General features: G+C 41.5%; 1 protein-coding gene across 6 annotated transcripts in view; it reads left to right on the top strand.

The window, feature by feature from the left end:
* Nucleotides 1-15,103, top strand: part of PPP2R5C (protein phosphatase 2 regulatory subunit B'gamma) — a 133,127-nt gene that overhangs the window by 32,987 nt on the left and 85,037 nt on the right. The window contains exon 1 of one of the 6 annotated variants that reach the window (XM_068540458.1): nt 5,985-6,196. The exons of 4 other annotated variants lie outside the window; for them this stretch is intronic. In XM_068540458.1, the coding sequence (XP_068396559.1) occupies nt 6,103-6,196 (94 nt within the window). In that variant the 5' untranslated portion in view covers nt 5,985-6,102. Of the gene's footprint in view, nt 1-5,984; nt 6,197-15,103 lie in introns of those variants that run through there. One more of the 6 variants, XM_068540476.1, reaches the window with a different exon arrangement.

Below are 15,103 nucleotides of genomic sequence, written 5' to 3'. Positions count from 1 at the left end.
CTACTTGATCTCATTTATGCATCACCATAAATCGTTTGCATCATATTTCCTGCGTTCCCATCACAGCCCTTTCTCTGTTCTTAGCCTGTGCCTGAGCGGCAGCATTCGCTAAGGGATTCTCTCTGCTGTGACTTAGTCTACGTGTCTTTTTTTAAATTGTTACTTTTAATTTTCATCAAAGTATTGTGTGCTTGTTTTAGCAATACTGAACAATATAGAGAAGTTTCAGAAAGAAGAACTACCCATAACCATAACACTCCATGGTGACTACTGTTGATATTTTGAGAGTGTTCTTTTTTATGATCATACTATTTCTGAAAAATTATACATTGCCCTTCTCACGTATATTTTTACTTTACAAATTCATAAATATTTTTGATGGATGTGTAATATTTCACTGTGTGGGATAATCCCTTTGACATTAAGGTCGTTTCTGGTATTTTAGAATCATAAATAAAAATGTGATGCTCTCAAAAAGAATAAAATACTTAGAATTAACATAGGAGGCGAAAGACTTGTATGCGGAAAACTACAAAACATTGCTGAAAGACGTTAAAGAAGACACCAGTAAATGGAAAGCCAATGTGTGTTCATGGATTGGAAGACTTAATATCATTAAAACATCAGTACTGCCCAAAGAGATCTTCAGATTCAATACAATCTCTGTCAAAATCCTAACAGTGTTTTTTTCCAGAGATAGAAAAATTCATCCAAAAATTCACATGGAATCTCCAGGGACCCTGGATAACCAAAGCAATCTTGGAAAAGAAGAACAAAATTCTTACATTTCCTGATTTTAAAACTTACTGCAAAGCTGCAGTAATCAAATCAGTGTGGTACTGGCATAAAGACAAACACATACACCAATAGAGTAGAAGAGAGCCAAGAAATAAACCATCACAGGTATGGTCAAATGGTTTTCAACAAGGGTGCCACCCACTCTAGGAAAAGGACAGTCTCTTCAGCAAATGGTGCTGGAAAAAATGGATATCCACATGCAGAAGAATGAACTTGGACCCTTATTTTACACCAAACACAAAAATTAACTCAAAGTGGATCAAAGACCTTATAGGAAAACATAGAGGAAAAGCTTCATGATGTTAGATTTATCAATGATTTTTTAGCTATGACACCAAAGCACAGGCACGAAAAGCAAAAGTAGATAAATTCAACCACATCAAAATGTAAAACTTCTGTGCAGCAAAGGACACAATCAACAAAGTGAAAAGGCAACCCACAAAATGGGAAGAACTGTTCAGAGATCATCTATCTGATAAGGGATTAATGTCCAGAATTTATAAAGGACTCCTACAGCTCAACAAGGAAACAAGCTGTTTAAAAAAATGTGCAAAGGGGGACTTCCCTGGTGGCGCAGTGTTTAAGAATCCGCCTGCCAAATCCGCCTGCCAATGCAGGGGACACGGGTTTGAGCCCTGGTCCGGGAAGATCCCACATGCCGTGGAGCAACTAAGCCCGTGCGCCACAACTACTGAGCCTGTGCTCTAGAGCCCGCAGGCCACAACTACTGAGCCCGCGTGCCTAGAGCCCGTGCTCCACAACAAGAGAAGCCACCACAATGAGAAGCCGGCGCACCGCGACTAAGAGTAGCCCCTGCTCGCCACAACCAGAGAAAGCCCGCGGGCAGCAATGAAGACCCAACACAGCCAAAAATTAATTAATTAATTAAAATAATAATAACCCGCCTGCTGGTGCAGGGGACACGGATTCGATCCCTGGTCCAGGAAGATCCCACATGCCACAGAGCAACTAAGCCCATGAGCCACAACTCCTGAGCCCGTGTGCTGCAACTGCTGAAGCCCACGCGCCTAGAGCCCGTGCTCAGCAAGAGGGGAAACTACTGCAATGAGAAGGCCATGCGCCGCAACGAAGAGTAGCCCCTCGCCACAGCTAGAGAAAGGCCCGCACGCAGCAACGAAGGGCCAACGCAGCCAAAAAAAAAAAAAATGTGCAGAGGACTTGAATAGACATTTCTCCAAAGAAGATACACAAATGGACAATAAGCACATGAAAACATGATTAACATCACTAATCATTAGGAAAATGCAAATCAAAACCACAGTGAGCTACCACTTAACACCCACTAGGATGGCTCCTATCGAAAAACAGAAAATAGCAAGTGTTGGTAAATAGCAAGTGTTGGTGAGGATGTGGAGAAATTGGAACCCTTGTGCACTGCTGGTGGGAATGTAAAATAATGCTGCCACTATGGAAAACAGCGTGGCAGTTCCTCAAAAAACTAAAAATAGAATTACCATACTTTGCACTTTTGGGAATATACCCAAAAGAATTGGAAGCAGAGACTTAAATAGATATTTATATACCCATGTTACAGCAGCATTATTCACAATAGCCAAAAGGCAGAAATGGCCCAAGTGTCTATCAAGGGATGGATAGAACAAAATGTGGTATATCCCTATAATAGAGTATTATCCAGTCTTAAAAAGGGAAGAAATTCTGACACATGCTACTACGTGGCTGAACTTTAAGGACACTTACACTGAGTGAAGGAATTCAGTCACAGAAGGAGAAAAACTGCATGATTCCATTTATATCAGGTACCCAGAGAAGGTCACATTCATAGAGACAGAAAGTAGAATGGTGGTGGCCAGGGGCTGAGAGGAAGAGGATGGGGAGGAAGCGTTTAATGGGGACAGATTGCCTGTTTCGCAAGCTGAAACGAGTTCTGAGGATGGATGGTGGTTATGGTGGCACAACAACGTGAATGTACTTATGCCACTTAGAGCTGTACACTGAAAAATGATGAAGATGGTAAATTTTATATTACGTAAACTTTAGCACAGTTTTTTAAATAAATATTTTTTAAAATGTGATGCTCACTCACGGCTACTGCGTTTTTGGAATGGACTCCAAAAGTTAAATTACAGAAACAAAGGGTCTTTACATGTTGCCAAATTATTTTCCAAAAGGATCAGAACAATTTATAGATTTGTTGGCAAGGTTACAACATGCCTTTACCAGTATTAATTATAATTTTTAAAACTATTGCTGATTTGATAGGTGAAGAAATTTTTTTTTCATACAGTTATTGAGCAGTTATAGTCCTTTTGTAAACTGAATCATTTGAACACTGAGGTCTCAGTGTTTTTCTTATGAATCGCAGTACATTATTAACCTCTTGTAATTATAGCATTCATACTTCCTTTTGATTTTTGGAGGGAACATACACAAATTTGTAAATTTTTTACTGTGAGGAATATCCCCTCAGGGTTTGTCCAGTGCTTTTTAATCGTCCTTTTCTGGCTTGAGAATTGATATACTCACTACCCTTTTCTTCTCAAAGCTGTGGGGATTCGTGGGGGGTATGACTTGACTTCTTAAAAATTTAACTGTGTTTGTTTTTTTTATTTAACCCATCTCAGATTTTATTTTGGTGAGACTTAAATTGACTTCTGCCCACATATAGCCGACCAGTTGTCTGAATAATCCTCCCCTTTCCGTGGATTTGAGCTTCCTTCCTTACCCGAATATTACATTTGTACAACTGCACTCACCGTTTTGGGAGCTGTTGCTGTCTGTTCCAAGACCTGTCTCTTAAGCCCACATCACACTGTCCTTAGTTCACAAGCTTTAGAGTTGGTAGGACCAGCCTTGTTCATAAGAGTGTTCTCATTCTTCATGCTTTTAATTTTTCCAAGTGAACTTGAGAATTATTTTGTCAGATACCCAGAAAAATAGGGAGACTTCTCTGAATTTTGAATGGAATTGCTTTAAAACTATAAATCAGTTTGGGGAAGTATTAACATCAGCTTATTTATAGTATGTATGCTTCCAGTTCCGAAACACACCTTATCTTTATTTGTTCAAGTCTTTTTTTTTTCCTCCATATTATTTATCTGCTTGTTTGCTTATTTATATTTTAGAGTATGTTTCATCAGTGATTTCCAGATCACAGACTTTGAGTCCTTTAAAGAACTACTTTATATGCATAAGGCTTCAAAACAGCATGGGGGAAAATCACTAATAAAGTTGAGATCCTTTGATCTGAGATCATTAGGAAAAACACATCCACAAGTGTCTTCACTTTTTCTTTGACTTTAACCTGTATATTTTATACAAAGAGTCTAGGAGTCTTTCCCTGTTATTTCTGCATTCCACTCAACAGCACAATCCTAGGACAGGCACATTTCCCCATCTCATCTCATATGAAGTATTAAACTGTTTGAGAACAGGTCCCTCTCTTTTTAAAGTAAGATCTACAGTAAGCATCTGCTTCCTGACCCCTCACAAAGCCCCCTGCAAGCCTCGATCCTTAATGCTGAGTTCATCTGGCACCACTTCTTGGGTGAGGAGCTGATAGTTCTGGGAGAGCCATCCTTGCGCATCTGATGCACCCAGAGGGTCAGCAGCCAGAATCTCAATTTACAGTACCTGACTCGGAACACAGGCTGTTCAGACAGCAGAGGAGCCAGGCAGGTGGGAGGCCGATGACATGACACCCACTCCCCATTGCTTGTTATAGTTTAATTCATGGCCAGCTTTGGAATCCAGCAGCATCCTTCAGCTCTGCGGAGGGGGGGGCAGGGGTAGGATTTGGTTTGCTTTCATTTATTTTCTTAATGGCTATTGATACACATAGTAGGACTACCTTCTTACTAGTGTAGGGGAACTTAATAAGCACCCCTGAACGATTGTAGCAGTTTATTTGCTCATTGAAATGTGTGGAGTGCCAGCCCACAGATGTAACTGCTAACCCTGGTCCATTTCAGGTGTTTCTTACTGTTGTGAATTATGTTTAGAAACCAAAGGGCTTTTTGGTTCTTGTTCACAAGCTGGGAAAGGTGGGGGGGGTGGGGGGCGAGGGGCGTTGTGTGAGAATTTATAAAAAGAGAAGACATGGTTTGGACAAACTTAGTTGTGTGTGTGTGTGAAGGAGTGAGGAATTTTTTTCAGTTCTGCCTGGCAAAGAGGTTTTTCTCATAGCTTATTCATTTTCATTTGGAGCTAGTAATAGCACTTCCTTTTGTAGGGAATCATCTCTCCAGCACACACGTACACCCCCTCCCCAGGCCAGGGTACTCCAATTCAGAAATGATGTCCTTCTTCTTCAGCTTTTCACATTAACCTTTTCTGAAGATAGGAAACTAAGATCTGGAATAATAGCTTTTAATACTAGCCCCAATTTTTTAAAAAAGTGAAATATCTTTTTAATTAAAAAAATTTAATTTAAACAAAACGTAAAAAATTAAATAAAAGTGGTATGTTGACATCTTTAAGGTACAAAAATAAACACTTGCATTTTATTTTATGACTTTAACTTTCACAGCCAGGTGGTATAAATACCTTTAACTTACAGCACTTTCTAGCTATTAAATTTAAAGAACCTTTCATTTTTCATATAATTTTTAACTGAATTTTTCCAATAAAAAAATTAGATCCCGAGAAAAACCAGTGTTTGAAGATTAGTAATTCATAACTTGGTAGTAGGAAAGGTTGAACAAGAGTCCAAACTGATGAATTGGGATTGTGTAATATTTGAATAGCCAATTTGCTTTAAAAAAACAAAAACAAAAACAAAACTAGGTTGCCAAAATGCTAAATATGATACAGATATTTAAAGTAATTAGAATAGAAAATAGGAGGTGGTCAGGTGGATATAAGGTACCAGTGAATTTGGGGTACCAGTCAGAGAAATGCTAAAATTTAAAGTTCATGTAGACACACATGCACAGTTTTTGTTTTTTTTTTTTTTTTTTTTTGGTGGCTCTCTCAGAATCATGTGTTTATAGTCTGGCCAGGGTTGTGGCCTCAGTCCTGCCCCTTAAGAGATGGGATCTTTGCCTAAAAGTTATTGAGAAATGAAGACTGCAGAAAGCCAAAAAATGTCCAGGCTTTTCATGCACACTGACAGCCAAACAGAATGCTCTTTCCATTTGCAGTTTTTTTAGTGTCATTTGAAGTTGCAGCTTCCGGCCAATCAGCGAGCCCCGTGCCTGCTGACATCACCAACCAGCCAGTTCCCTCCAGCTGCAGAGAGCTTCAGTTTGTCTTTTTTTTTTTAAACTAAAATGGAGGCTGGTTTCTTGCCTTAAGGAGTACATTGCCTTTCCCGCTGAAGTCTAGATGTTGACATGTAATAAAGCGGGCAGCAGGATGGTGGTGGATGCGGCCAACTCCAATGGGCCTTTCCAGCCCGTGGCCCTTCTCCATATTCGAGGTAAGTTATTGTGTGTTTCACTGAAACGGAACCTTCTGTGGTTAGTTAATAAATGGCTATTGTGCTTCAGATAAGAAAAGCAGGAAGTCCTTTCTAGCAGAATTCACCCCGTTTTGCGGCAGACCTAACCAGAGGAGGCTGGGTGTGTCACTGCAATTTGGCATTTTACGAACTACTTACAGAATCTGAGTCTTGAGAGAGGCCTTGCATGCATAGTTCAAAGCTGGTTTTTCTGCTTTCTGCTCGCTCTCCCATCCCCCTTTCAGAGCCGTGCTGATGTCAAAGGATGTGAAGTCACTGCCCGGGGAAGGCATTGGGCGGGGGTAGGAAGGAGAGGCGGGCGGCACGCCTGGCCAAGTTGTCCGTGCGCAGAGTTTCTGTTACATCTGTGTTGCTCAACACCCCGAAGGTTTCACCGGGACACACACCTCTGAATTAACGATGAATTGCAGTCAGAAAATATGCAGAAATGATTAGAAAAGAACTTCCTTTAAAAGGATTGTTTTCGTTCTTGCCATGGAGCCTAAAAGAGAAATAGACTCATGCTTTGAAATATTGGAATCCATCGCGGGTCATAATTTCTGAGCTGTTAGCGTTTTTATAGAATAGTAGGAGATACTTTGCACTTAAATAGGCTTTGTATTGACATTTGCCTTGAAAATTTTAAATGGCAACAAGTTTTCAATGAGTGTATACATCACTTTTAATAATTACAGTTTTGCCACTTGTAGTTTATACAAAATTTGGGTTCAGAATTTAACTTAAAAACACAATTAGCATAGCAATTAATAATTATATTAAAATATAGGTATCAGGATAATCATACACCTTTTCTTAGCATTTAAAATTATTTGTTATACAAATTTTTTGTTCATAATTGGGTGAAATAGAAAATGTTAAGCTTCATCAAATCACTTTAAAATTTATACAATATCACAGCTCTGTCCCTAACAGAACAGTTCTGTCAGAATCTCCTTTAAGGACCCATGTCAAGGAAGGGTGGGGGCAGGATCTCTAGGTGACTAATAGTCTGTATGACTAAAATGCCAGACAAGATTTTTCAGATCCTAGGGTGTACACAGATAAAGGAGATAAAACCACATGCATACCCAGTCTGTTGGAATAAAATGGGTGTTGCTTTTCTCTCCAAACCCTCTTGAAAGAAGCTGGTGGAAATTAAGGTCCACAATGACCAACCTGTAGGTCACATTGTTTTGTAGTGCACCCAGGAAAGAGCAAATGTTGACCACAGATAGCACGCAGGTATTTTAGTTGCAGGAGCCAAATGGGCAAAAACAAAATGTAATTGTGTTTCGATTTAAGTTCTTAAAAGGTGACTGACTAGCAAAAAGAAAATTTTATAGCATATAAAATGTGTATTTTGATACTTTTAAGGTATCTTCTTATAAATAACAGATTGTTTTGGTTTGAGTTTTCTGATTTCATTAAACACTTCATGTACTAGTCACTTTTTGAACTATGACTTTACTCTGAAATGGAATCGTTTGATTTTATGTCTTATACCACGTTGTTGTTGTTTTTAATTCCAAGACTTTACTGTGACCAGTTTGAATTTTTTTGCTGTTGGTTGAGTGGTTGGTTGCTGTCTAATTGTGAAGGGAAAAAGTAGTGAAGTGTATTAACCTAAAAGAGACTGGAGATTTTAAGAAGGGGTAACCTTTAGGGCCTAAAACTAACTTCTGGGTCAAACAGTGAACTAGCTAAAACTTGAACGCTTGATTTACTCATAAGGACTTTTTAGGGCAAGCATGTTAATGTGTGTTAGCAAAATTTATTTTGTTTATATTGGCTTTTAGAGTCTCGATCAATTTAATATCCACTTAGCATGTCCTCTGTGTGTCCAGTGCTGAGGGTCCCCGCCCCAGAGGGATGGATGGCTTAGTGGGAGACCCACACAGGGGCCCTGGTGCAGGAGGGGCGCAGGAAGAGCTGACTCTGAGCAGGTGCTAGGAGAGAGAGCAGGGGCTGATGTACTCATGATGCTGGGAAGGGGAGGGGGCAACACTGAGGCTTACCACCGACCCAGGGTGCATTTAGAGAAGAAGGATCTTCCGCACAGACGTAAAATAACCAGCCCAAGGTCACTCAGCCTGTAAGTGGTAGGGCCAGAATCCAAACCAAACCAAGGCAGTTAAACAAACCCAGGCAGTTGTTTTGTTTTGTTTGGAATCTTTAAAAAAAAAAAAAAAAAATTTTTTTTTATTTTAAAAATAGAAATTTTGGCTGTTTGTAGAACCTTTTGCCACAGGATTATAATAGCGGTTTTTTTCCCAATGTCTTATCAACATCCATCCGTTTCAGTGGCCTGTGGTATATGACAGTTTTTGTGCCTAGGGTTCATTTCTTCATTCATTTTACAAATATTCGTCAAGTCGCTACCACCACGTGCCAAGCAGGTTCCTAATTCGGAATATGAAGCAAGCACTGTGGCCCATCTTTCAGAGTTTACAGTTCCCTGGGCGGTGGGGCAGTCAAGTAAACAATCAATACAATCACTAAACTGATTAGTAGTCCCAATTGGTTTGATATTTATCTCCTATTACATAGTCTAGAGTTTGCAGTTAATATAGTGAATTAGCATATCCTAAAAAGTCCAAGTGTGACAGGAACATGTCGCTGAAAAGCCTAAACTTTTCTGTCTGCAGAAGGAGAAGGCGTCACCTGGAGGAACTAGATGGCTGTATATTTAGCTTGATGACTTAAATCCTGTACTTCCAGGGCTGTCCGAGAGAACTGTCTGCGATGGTGGGAATGTTCTCTGTGCTGTCCACTACAGTGGCCCTTGGTCACATGTGACTGTTGAGCCCTTAAAATGTGGCTACTGCAACTGAGAAACCGAATTTTCAATTTTATTTCATTTTAGTTATTTTAAATTTAAATAGACGTGTCTAGTGGCTGCTGTAATGGACAGCACACTTCTAGACTGGGATCGAGAGACTTTTTCAGAAAAGGCTGGAAAGTGAATATTTTTGGCTGAGAAAGCAACCACAGATAGGCATGACTGTGTTCCAGTAAAGCTTTATTTACAAAAACAGGTGGCTGGCCAGATTTGGCCCGTGGGACATAGTTTGCCCACCCCTGTTCTAGACTATTCCTTGAATTTTAATTGCCTGTTAAGTATAGTAAAATATATTTCACTTCTAGAGCCAGCTTTAAGGCAAGAATAGCCAAGCCAAAAAAGATGTTAATGGCCAGAGAGGAAGAGAGCGACCTCCATCCTATGCCAGCTGGCTTTTATTCTGGCCTCAAGAAAGTTGTTAACTGCTCCAATCGTGTAGTCGGTTGGTGAGTCCTGTCTCTGAAAGACTGAGGAGTAACCTCGGCCTAGTGGGGAGCTGGAGAGCAAATTATTCTCTGTGTAAACCCATTTTTCCTGGGGAATGGAAGTCTGATTATAGAAGAGTTTGTTTTCTCACAAGTATCCCTGAGTTGCCAATTCAATGAAAGTCTTTACCTTTCCAATAAAAATTTAGAAACGAACGAGCAGGGGGCAGTGTGGGGTGTCAAACGCCAAGGCTTCCTTTCTCGCTGCAGCCCGTCTGATGACTTAGCCAGCGCTGGTAAGCACGCCTGTGCACGTGCACGCGCACACGGGTTCCCAGGCGTGGGACACTCCTGCGTGATTAAAGTCAGTGAATGATGTGAGGATGGAAGCCTAGCACTGTCCTCATTCCCAGAACTAGGAAGGAAACATGTCATTGACGACCAAAAACAAAGACCCCCTCAAGAGATCAAACCAGAGATTCTTTCTCTCCGAACAGTGTATCAGCCCGACTCAAGGTGTTTACTTCGCTAACATCTGTGTGTTGTGTAGCTGTCACTCTCTATGTGGTGGCTTTTTGGAAGTACACCTTTAAAGCTACCTGGAATGATCCTGTGTGAAGTTGTTTTCTCTTGTCATTGCTGCCAGTGAGGAAGGAAACCAGAGTAACAAATAACTCTCTGGGGGGGTGCATGTCTGTGTTAAAGCCTGCACACCTTTTGTTAACCAGTCTTCCCTGAACTGGTCATGACTCCTGCCTTGCAGCAAAAGCTAAACTCCTAGAATTTTTTCATTAAAAGATGTTAATTGTGTGGAAGAATGAGACAAAAGTAAAGAAGCAAAGTTAGTAGTCAAGACAAGGGTGCGTGTTTTTGAATCTAGGAAAGGACCGAGTCCTCGAAGGCACAGAGGTTTGGGGTACACGCCCTACTCCATTTCCGTACATCAGGTGGCACTGCAAGGCGGTCCTCCTCCGATCCGACGGCGCCCTGCCAGATGTGACGCGCTTTTGTGAACACTGCCTGACTGGTTCCTCCCAGCGTTCCTGCCCGGGAGGTCACTCCTCCCCAAGGTTACCAGCCTGTAAGGCCAAGTCCAAGGCCCCTGCCCCCGTGTCAGCTACATGTCCCCAAGCCGCGGCTGGTGGCTGTTCCAGAAGGAAAGGCAGCCACATATGTCATCTTCTGGTATTTTCTTTCTGGCCTTTTTTAGAGACCCAGCTAAAGCTGGCCTGCAGTCTTTGGGGAGGCTCTGGATTTCCAAGTGATAAGATGGGACAAAGCACCCTTCTGTCAGCGCAGCTCCTGGCCATGCAGAACATCCCAGACCAGAGGCCGGAGCAAGGGGCCAGTGCAGGCAAGACCTCTGTCTCCCACATCTGCTTCCGGACAAGGCCCACCTCACCTCCTCTTCCCTGTCAGATGGGAAAAGTACCACCAAGGATGCGGAGAACTCCAAAACTGGGGTAGTTTCTCTCACTAATGTACTCAAGGAAAAGTCTTTCTCATTAATCTTGGAAAGACAGTGGCTAAAGTGCACAAGGGCAAACTACTACAGCAAGGAAAATCTGGTTTTGTTTTAGACCCTTGAATTATTCATAAACCAAAAACCCCTCTAGTTAAAAAGAGAAAAACTGAAGAGATGTAACAGTCAAATATAGTGAGTGAATCTGTATCAGATCTTTGTTCTAAAGACAAAACAAAGTAAAATCAAGCCTGCAGAAGACATTGGTCGAGTACAGAGCGATGTGGGACGCTGTGGAATTACTATTAGTTTTAAAGGGATTGTGATCTGTAGGCGCTGTCCTCATTCTTAGGAGTTGCAGACGGAGGTATTTAGGGGTGAAGTATCATGATCTCTTCAACTTGCTTCAAATAACGAAGAGAAAAATAAATGTAAAGCTAATATGTGAACAATTGGTGAATCTGGGGAAGTGGGTATACAGGTGTACAAGTTGAATACAAGCATTCAGCTTCTGTGTAGGTTTAAACTTTCCCGTAATGTTTGAGAGAAATGTCTCTAAAATGTTCTGCTTTAGAAAAAATGTGCAAAGGACATGTGATTACTTAGAAATTGTTTCCTAAATAGTGAGCAGTGGTCTTTTATATTCCAGTTTTGGCTTTTCCTATGTTTTTCCTTTTTACTCCATTGCTGACAAATGAGTGGCCGTCAGTGAAATAATCAGGCGGGGGCTTGGTCATCCCAGGTGGGGTGAGGTTGAGACCCTGTAGCCCAGTGCCTTATTGGTGGCCTCCTGCAGCCAGCACGGTCCCCTCGTTGCTAACTTGTAGTGGCTGCACAGACAGCTGCGCCATCTTACCGAACTGTGTTTTTGGGACGTACACCTTTTTTTTTTTGATGTTTATTGGCGTTTTTATTGGACTTTTAAAACGTAACAGTTTATGGCACGCTCTTAGGTAAAAGCAAGGTTCCCTCTGAACTTGAGAGGCAGGGTGCTTAGTGGTTAAGGGCGGGGGGTCTGAAGCCACAGGGCTGGGGTCGGATCCCTGCTCCCACCCCACCACTGGTTAGCTGAGCTGTCTTGGGCAAGCTAACTCACTTCTCCGCTTGGAAATGGGAATGAAATGGGGATAAAAGGACCTACCTCTCTGTATTTTTATGAGGGTTAGTTAAATGAGTGAATACATATAAAATGCTTAAAATGGTGCCGGCGTGTTGTACGACTATGGGAAGTGTCAGTGGTTGCTGTGATTATCGTCTCTTTTCTAGGTCATTGTGGTAATTCAGAGCCCAGCATCTTAACCACAACTTATTTTTCTGCCGCTGTATTACCTGTATTTGTTCATCTTGAAGCTCATCTGTCTCTGTTTCTGTCTCTGTCTGCGTCTGCTCTCTCCCTCTCCCATTTACCAAGCCTCTCTTCTTGCAATTTGCTTGTCATTTCACCACCTGGAAGAAATCAGTATCATTGATGATCCTGGAGTGTGCACTGTGTTCTGCTTGTAGACTGTGTGTAAAGTTACCTAGTAAGGCGATCCAAAGTCTCGCTAGTCAGAGTGTACTTACTGATCCCCTTTCAGACTTTTCATTCTCAGGGATCTAGTCTGTTAATAAGAAATCAGCATTTAATACATTCCTCTCCTCACCCCATTTTTAACTCTTTTGAAGAAAAGTGTTTTAGCATAAGATTCGTAAGGAATTCTACTTTTAGAAGTTAGAGACTTTATCTGTGATTAGTCCCAAATAGGGTGACTTTGCTTGTCATTTCCCCTTAGTTGTATTTAAATGCAGATGTTGCTTTCTGATGCTTTAGCGATTTGACTTCCAAAAGTTTATTGTCAAATTGTCAAATCCCATTACATTAAACTCCTGAATTCCTTTTTTGTGTTGGGATTTTTAAATTAAGATAGTATTTGGTGGGACTTCCCTGGCGGTCCAGTGGTTAAGACTCTGTGCTTCCAACGCAGGGGGCACCGGTTTGATCCCTGGTCAGGGAACTAAGCTCCCACATGCTGCACGGTGTGGCCAAAAAAAAAAAAAAAAAAAAAAAAAAAAGATAGTATTTGAACTAAGTGGGATCCAAACTATAACCTTATACCTTATTGTTTCAAGTTTTAATATTGTGACATTTTTAATAGAGCTTGAGCTGTTATACCTGTTTGATTAGGTTTTTCAGTCTCTGCTTTGTCGTTGATGTATGTGAACTTCTTGTAGTACGTTTGGATTTTTATCTGCTGGTTGCGCTATTCACCAGCAATGTGTTCTAATTATGGTATTTTGACTTATAAAGTTATGAGAATAGTAACGTTTCACTCTAGGGAGCAAGCCTAGTTTTCCTAAATTGCTGGTCCTTTATTCTTGGTAGGCTTCAAGGAGGAAGAAATGGGTGGGGGTTGTCTGTGTGTGTTGGCATTTGTAGATCATTTTGGTACATATACAACTAGAAGTTGTTTTTTTCACCTTCAGGTAGTAGGCCAGGCTTCTCTAGGGGTGGTATATGATAACGTTGTTTTCACAGCTCTGAAGCTGTGACGGTATCCTCAGCGTTTCCATAGGGCAGTGTTTATAGGTGCGGTCATTGGGCCCCTGGAGTCCCTGAGATACTTTCAAGGGATCTGCAAGGTCAAAACTGTCTTCCCAAGAATGCGAAGGCCTTTGTTGCCTCTTTCACCGTGTGGCCGTTTGCCCTGATGGTGCAAAGGCAGTGGTGGGTAGAACAGCTCCTTTCTTGGGGTACGCAGTGGTGTCCAGCTAGAAACCAGCGTGTGCTCCGCCGTGTCACGCCAGTCTGAACTAAGCCTATCCTTGATGAAGCATGAAATGTTAGGTTTAGAAAATCTCAGCCCTTGCAAACACACCTTGCAATAACATTTTGTGGATGGCGTGCAGAGTTCACACAGAGCCCTCGGGCACGCTGCGGGACGGCGGCGGTCTCTAGGAGCACGGCACAGTCGTATGAGTTGCAGGCTGAACTAGCCACTTTTTTCAGGAACATCATTTTTATTCAATACTTGAAAGAACAAAAGACAGACAGATTGGGTGAGTAAGACCTGAATATTTGACATTTGCTTTCTCGAAAAGGAATGAGGGAAGCCTGTCAGTTCAGGGGAAACAGCAGTGACACTATTTGTTGCCCATGATGAAATTCAAACTTGCAAGCAAAAATCTGAATTTTGGAAAACTTGTATCTGCCAGTGTGAGCTTGACAGCTCCCGGTGCTGACGACTCCTGGTGCTGTTAACAAACAGGGCTTCTTGATGTGAACGATGGAAGATCTGCATGACTGCATGCCAGCACGTTCAGTGATGCTGCAAAAATGCATGGGCAGGAGAGACATTGAAAGTGCAGGACACGTCTCAGGGTTTGACGTCACTGAAACATCCATCAGTGTGGTTCCAGATTCCACGTTGCAACTGATCTTTAAGAAACTACCACTTGTTGAATGTTAGCATAGAATCAGAGAAGGATATCCACAATTTTTTTAAAAAGCCATTGAAATACCTCCCTTTTTCAACTAAACATGTCTGTGAAGGCTGGGCTTCTTTTCATATACTTCAACCAAAATACCATATCAAACAAATTGAATACAGAAGCAGAAATGCAGGTCTACCTGTCCTTTAAGTCAGACTTTAAAGAAATAGGCAGAAATGTAAAACAGTGTCATTCTTCCTGCTGTTTTTTTAATGAAGTTGTTCTCATAATGATATTTATGTTAGCAGGAAAGGAGCCTATTCCTCTTCTCTTAAATGAATTAATAGGTAACTGTTTTAAACATTCTCTAATCTGGTCAGTTTCAGTGGGTGGAACCCACGGGACCCAAGCTCTTTTGGGTCCTCCAGACTTTTTTAGAGGACATGATCCTGACACCAAAAAAACGGAAAACCCCTTGGCCTGGGAAAGCTCTCGAGCATGAGCTGGATGTGACCCTGACCCTGTTTTTTACCAAGCCTCTGTATTTTTTCTCTTCCTACCTCAAGAAAAAAACTTCCCAGATTAACTAGTCAGCTAGTAATGTAAACAGGTCTCTCAGGCCACAGTGGGAGGTGATAACTCCACCCAGCATGTGGGCAGTGGAGTGTCCCCAGGACCCGGTGGGGGGGGCCTCAGGGCCTCTCTTTCAGCCTTAGTCCGCTTCCATTTATCTTTTTAATCTTTATAAAAAA

Source organism: Eschrichtius robustus, chromosome 1 (genome assembly GCF_028021215.1).
Source record: "Eschrichtius robustus isolate mEscRob2 chromosome 1, mEscRob2.pri, whole genome shotgun sequence".
Lineage (NCBI taxonomy): Eukaryota > Metazoa > Chordata > Mammalia > Artiodactyla > Eschrichtiidae > Eschrichtius > Eschrichtius robustus.
The sequence above is the reverse complement of the archived record's forward strand: the minus strand, read 5'-3'. Positions and strand labels throughout refer to the sequence as shown.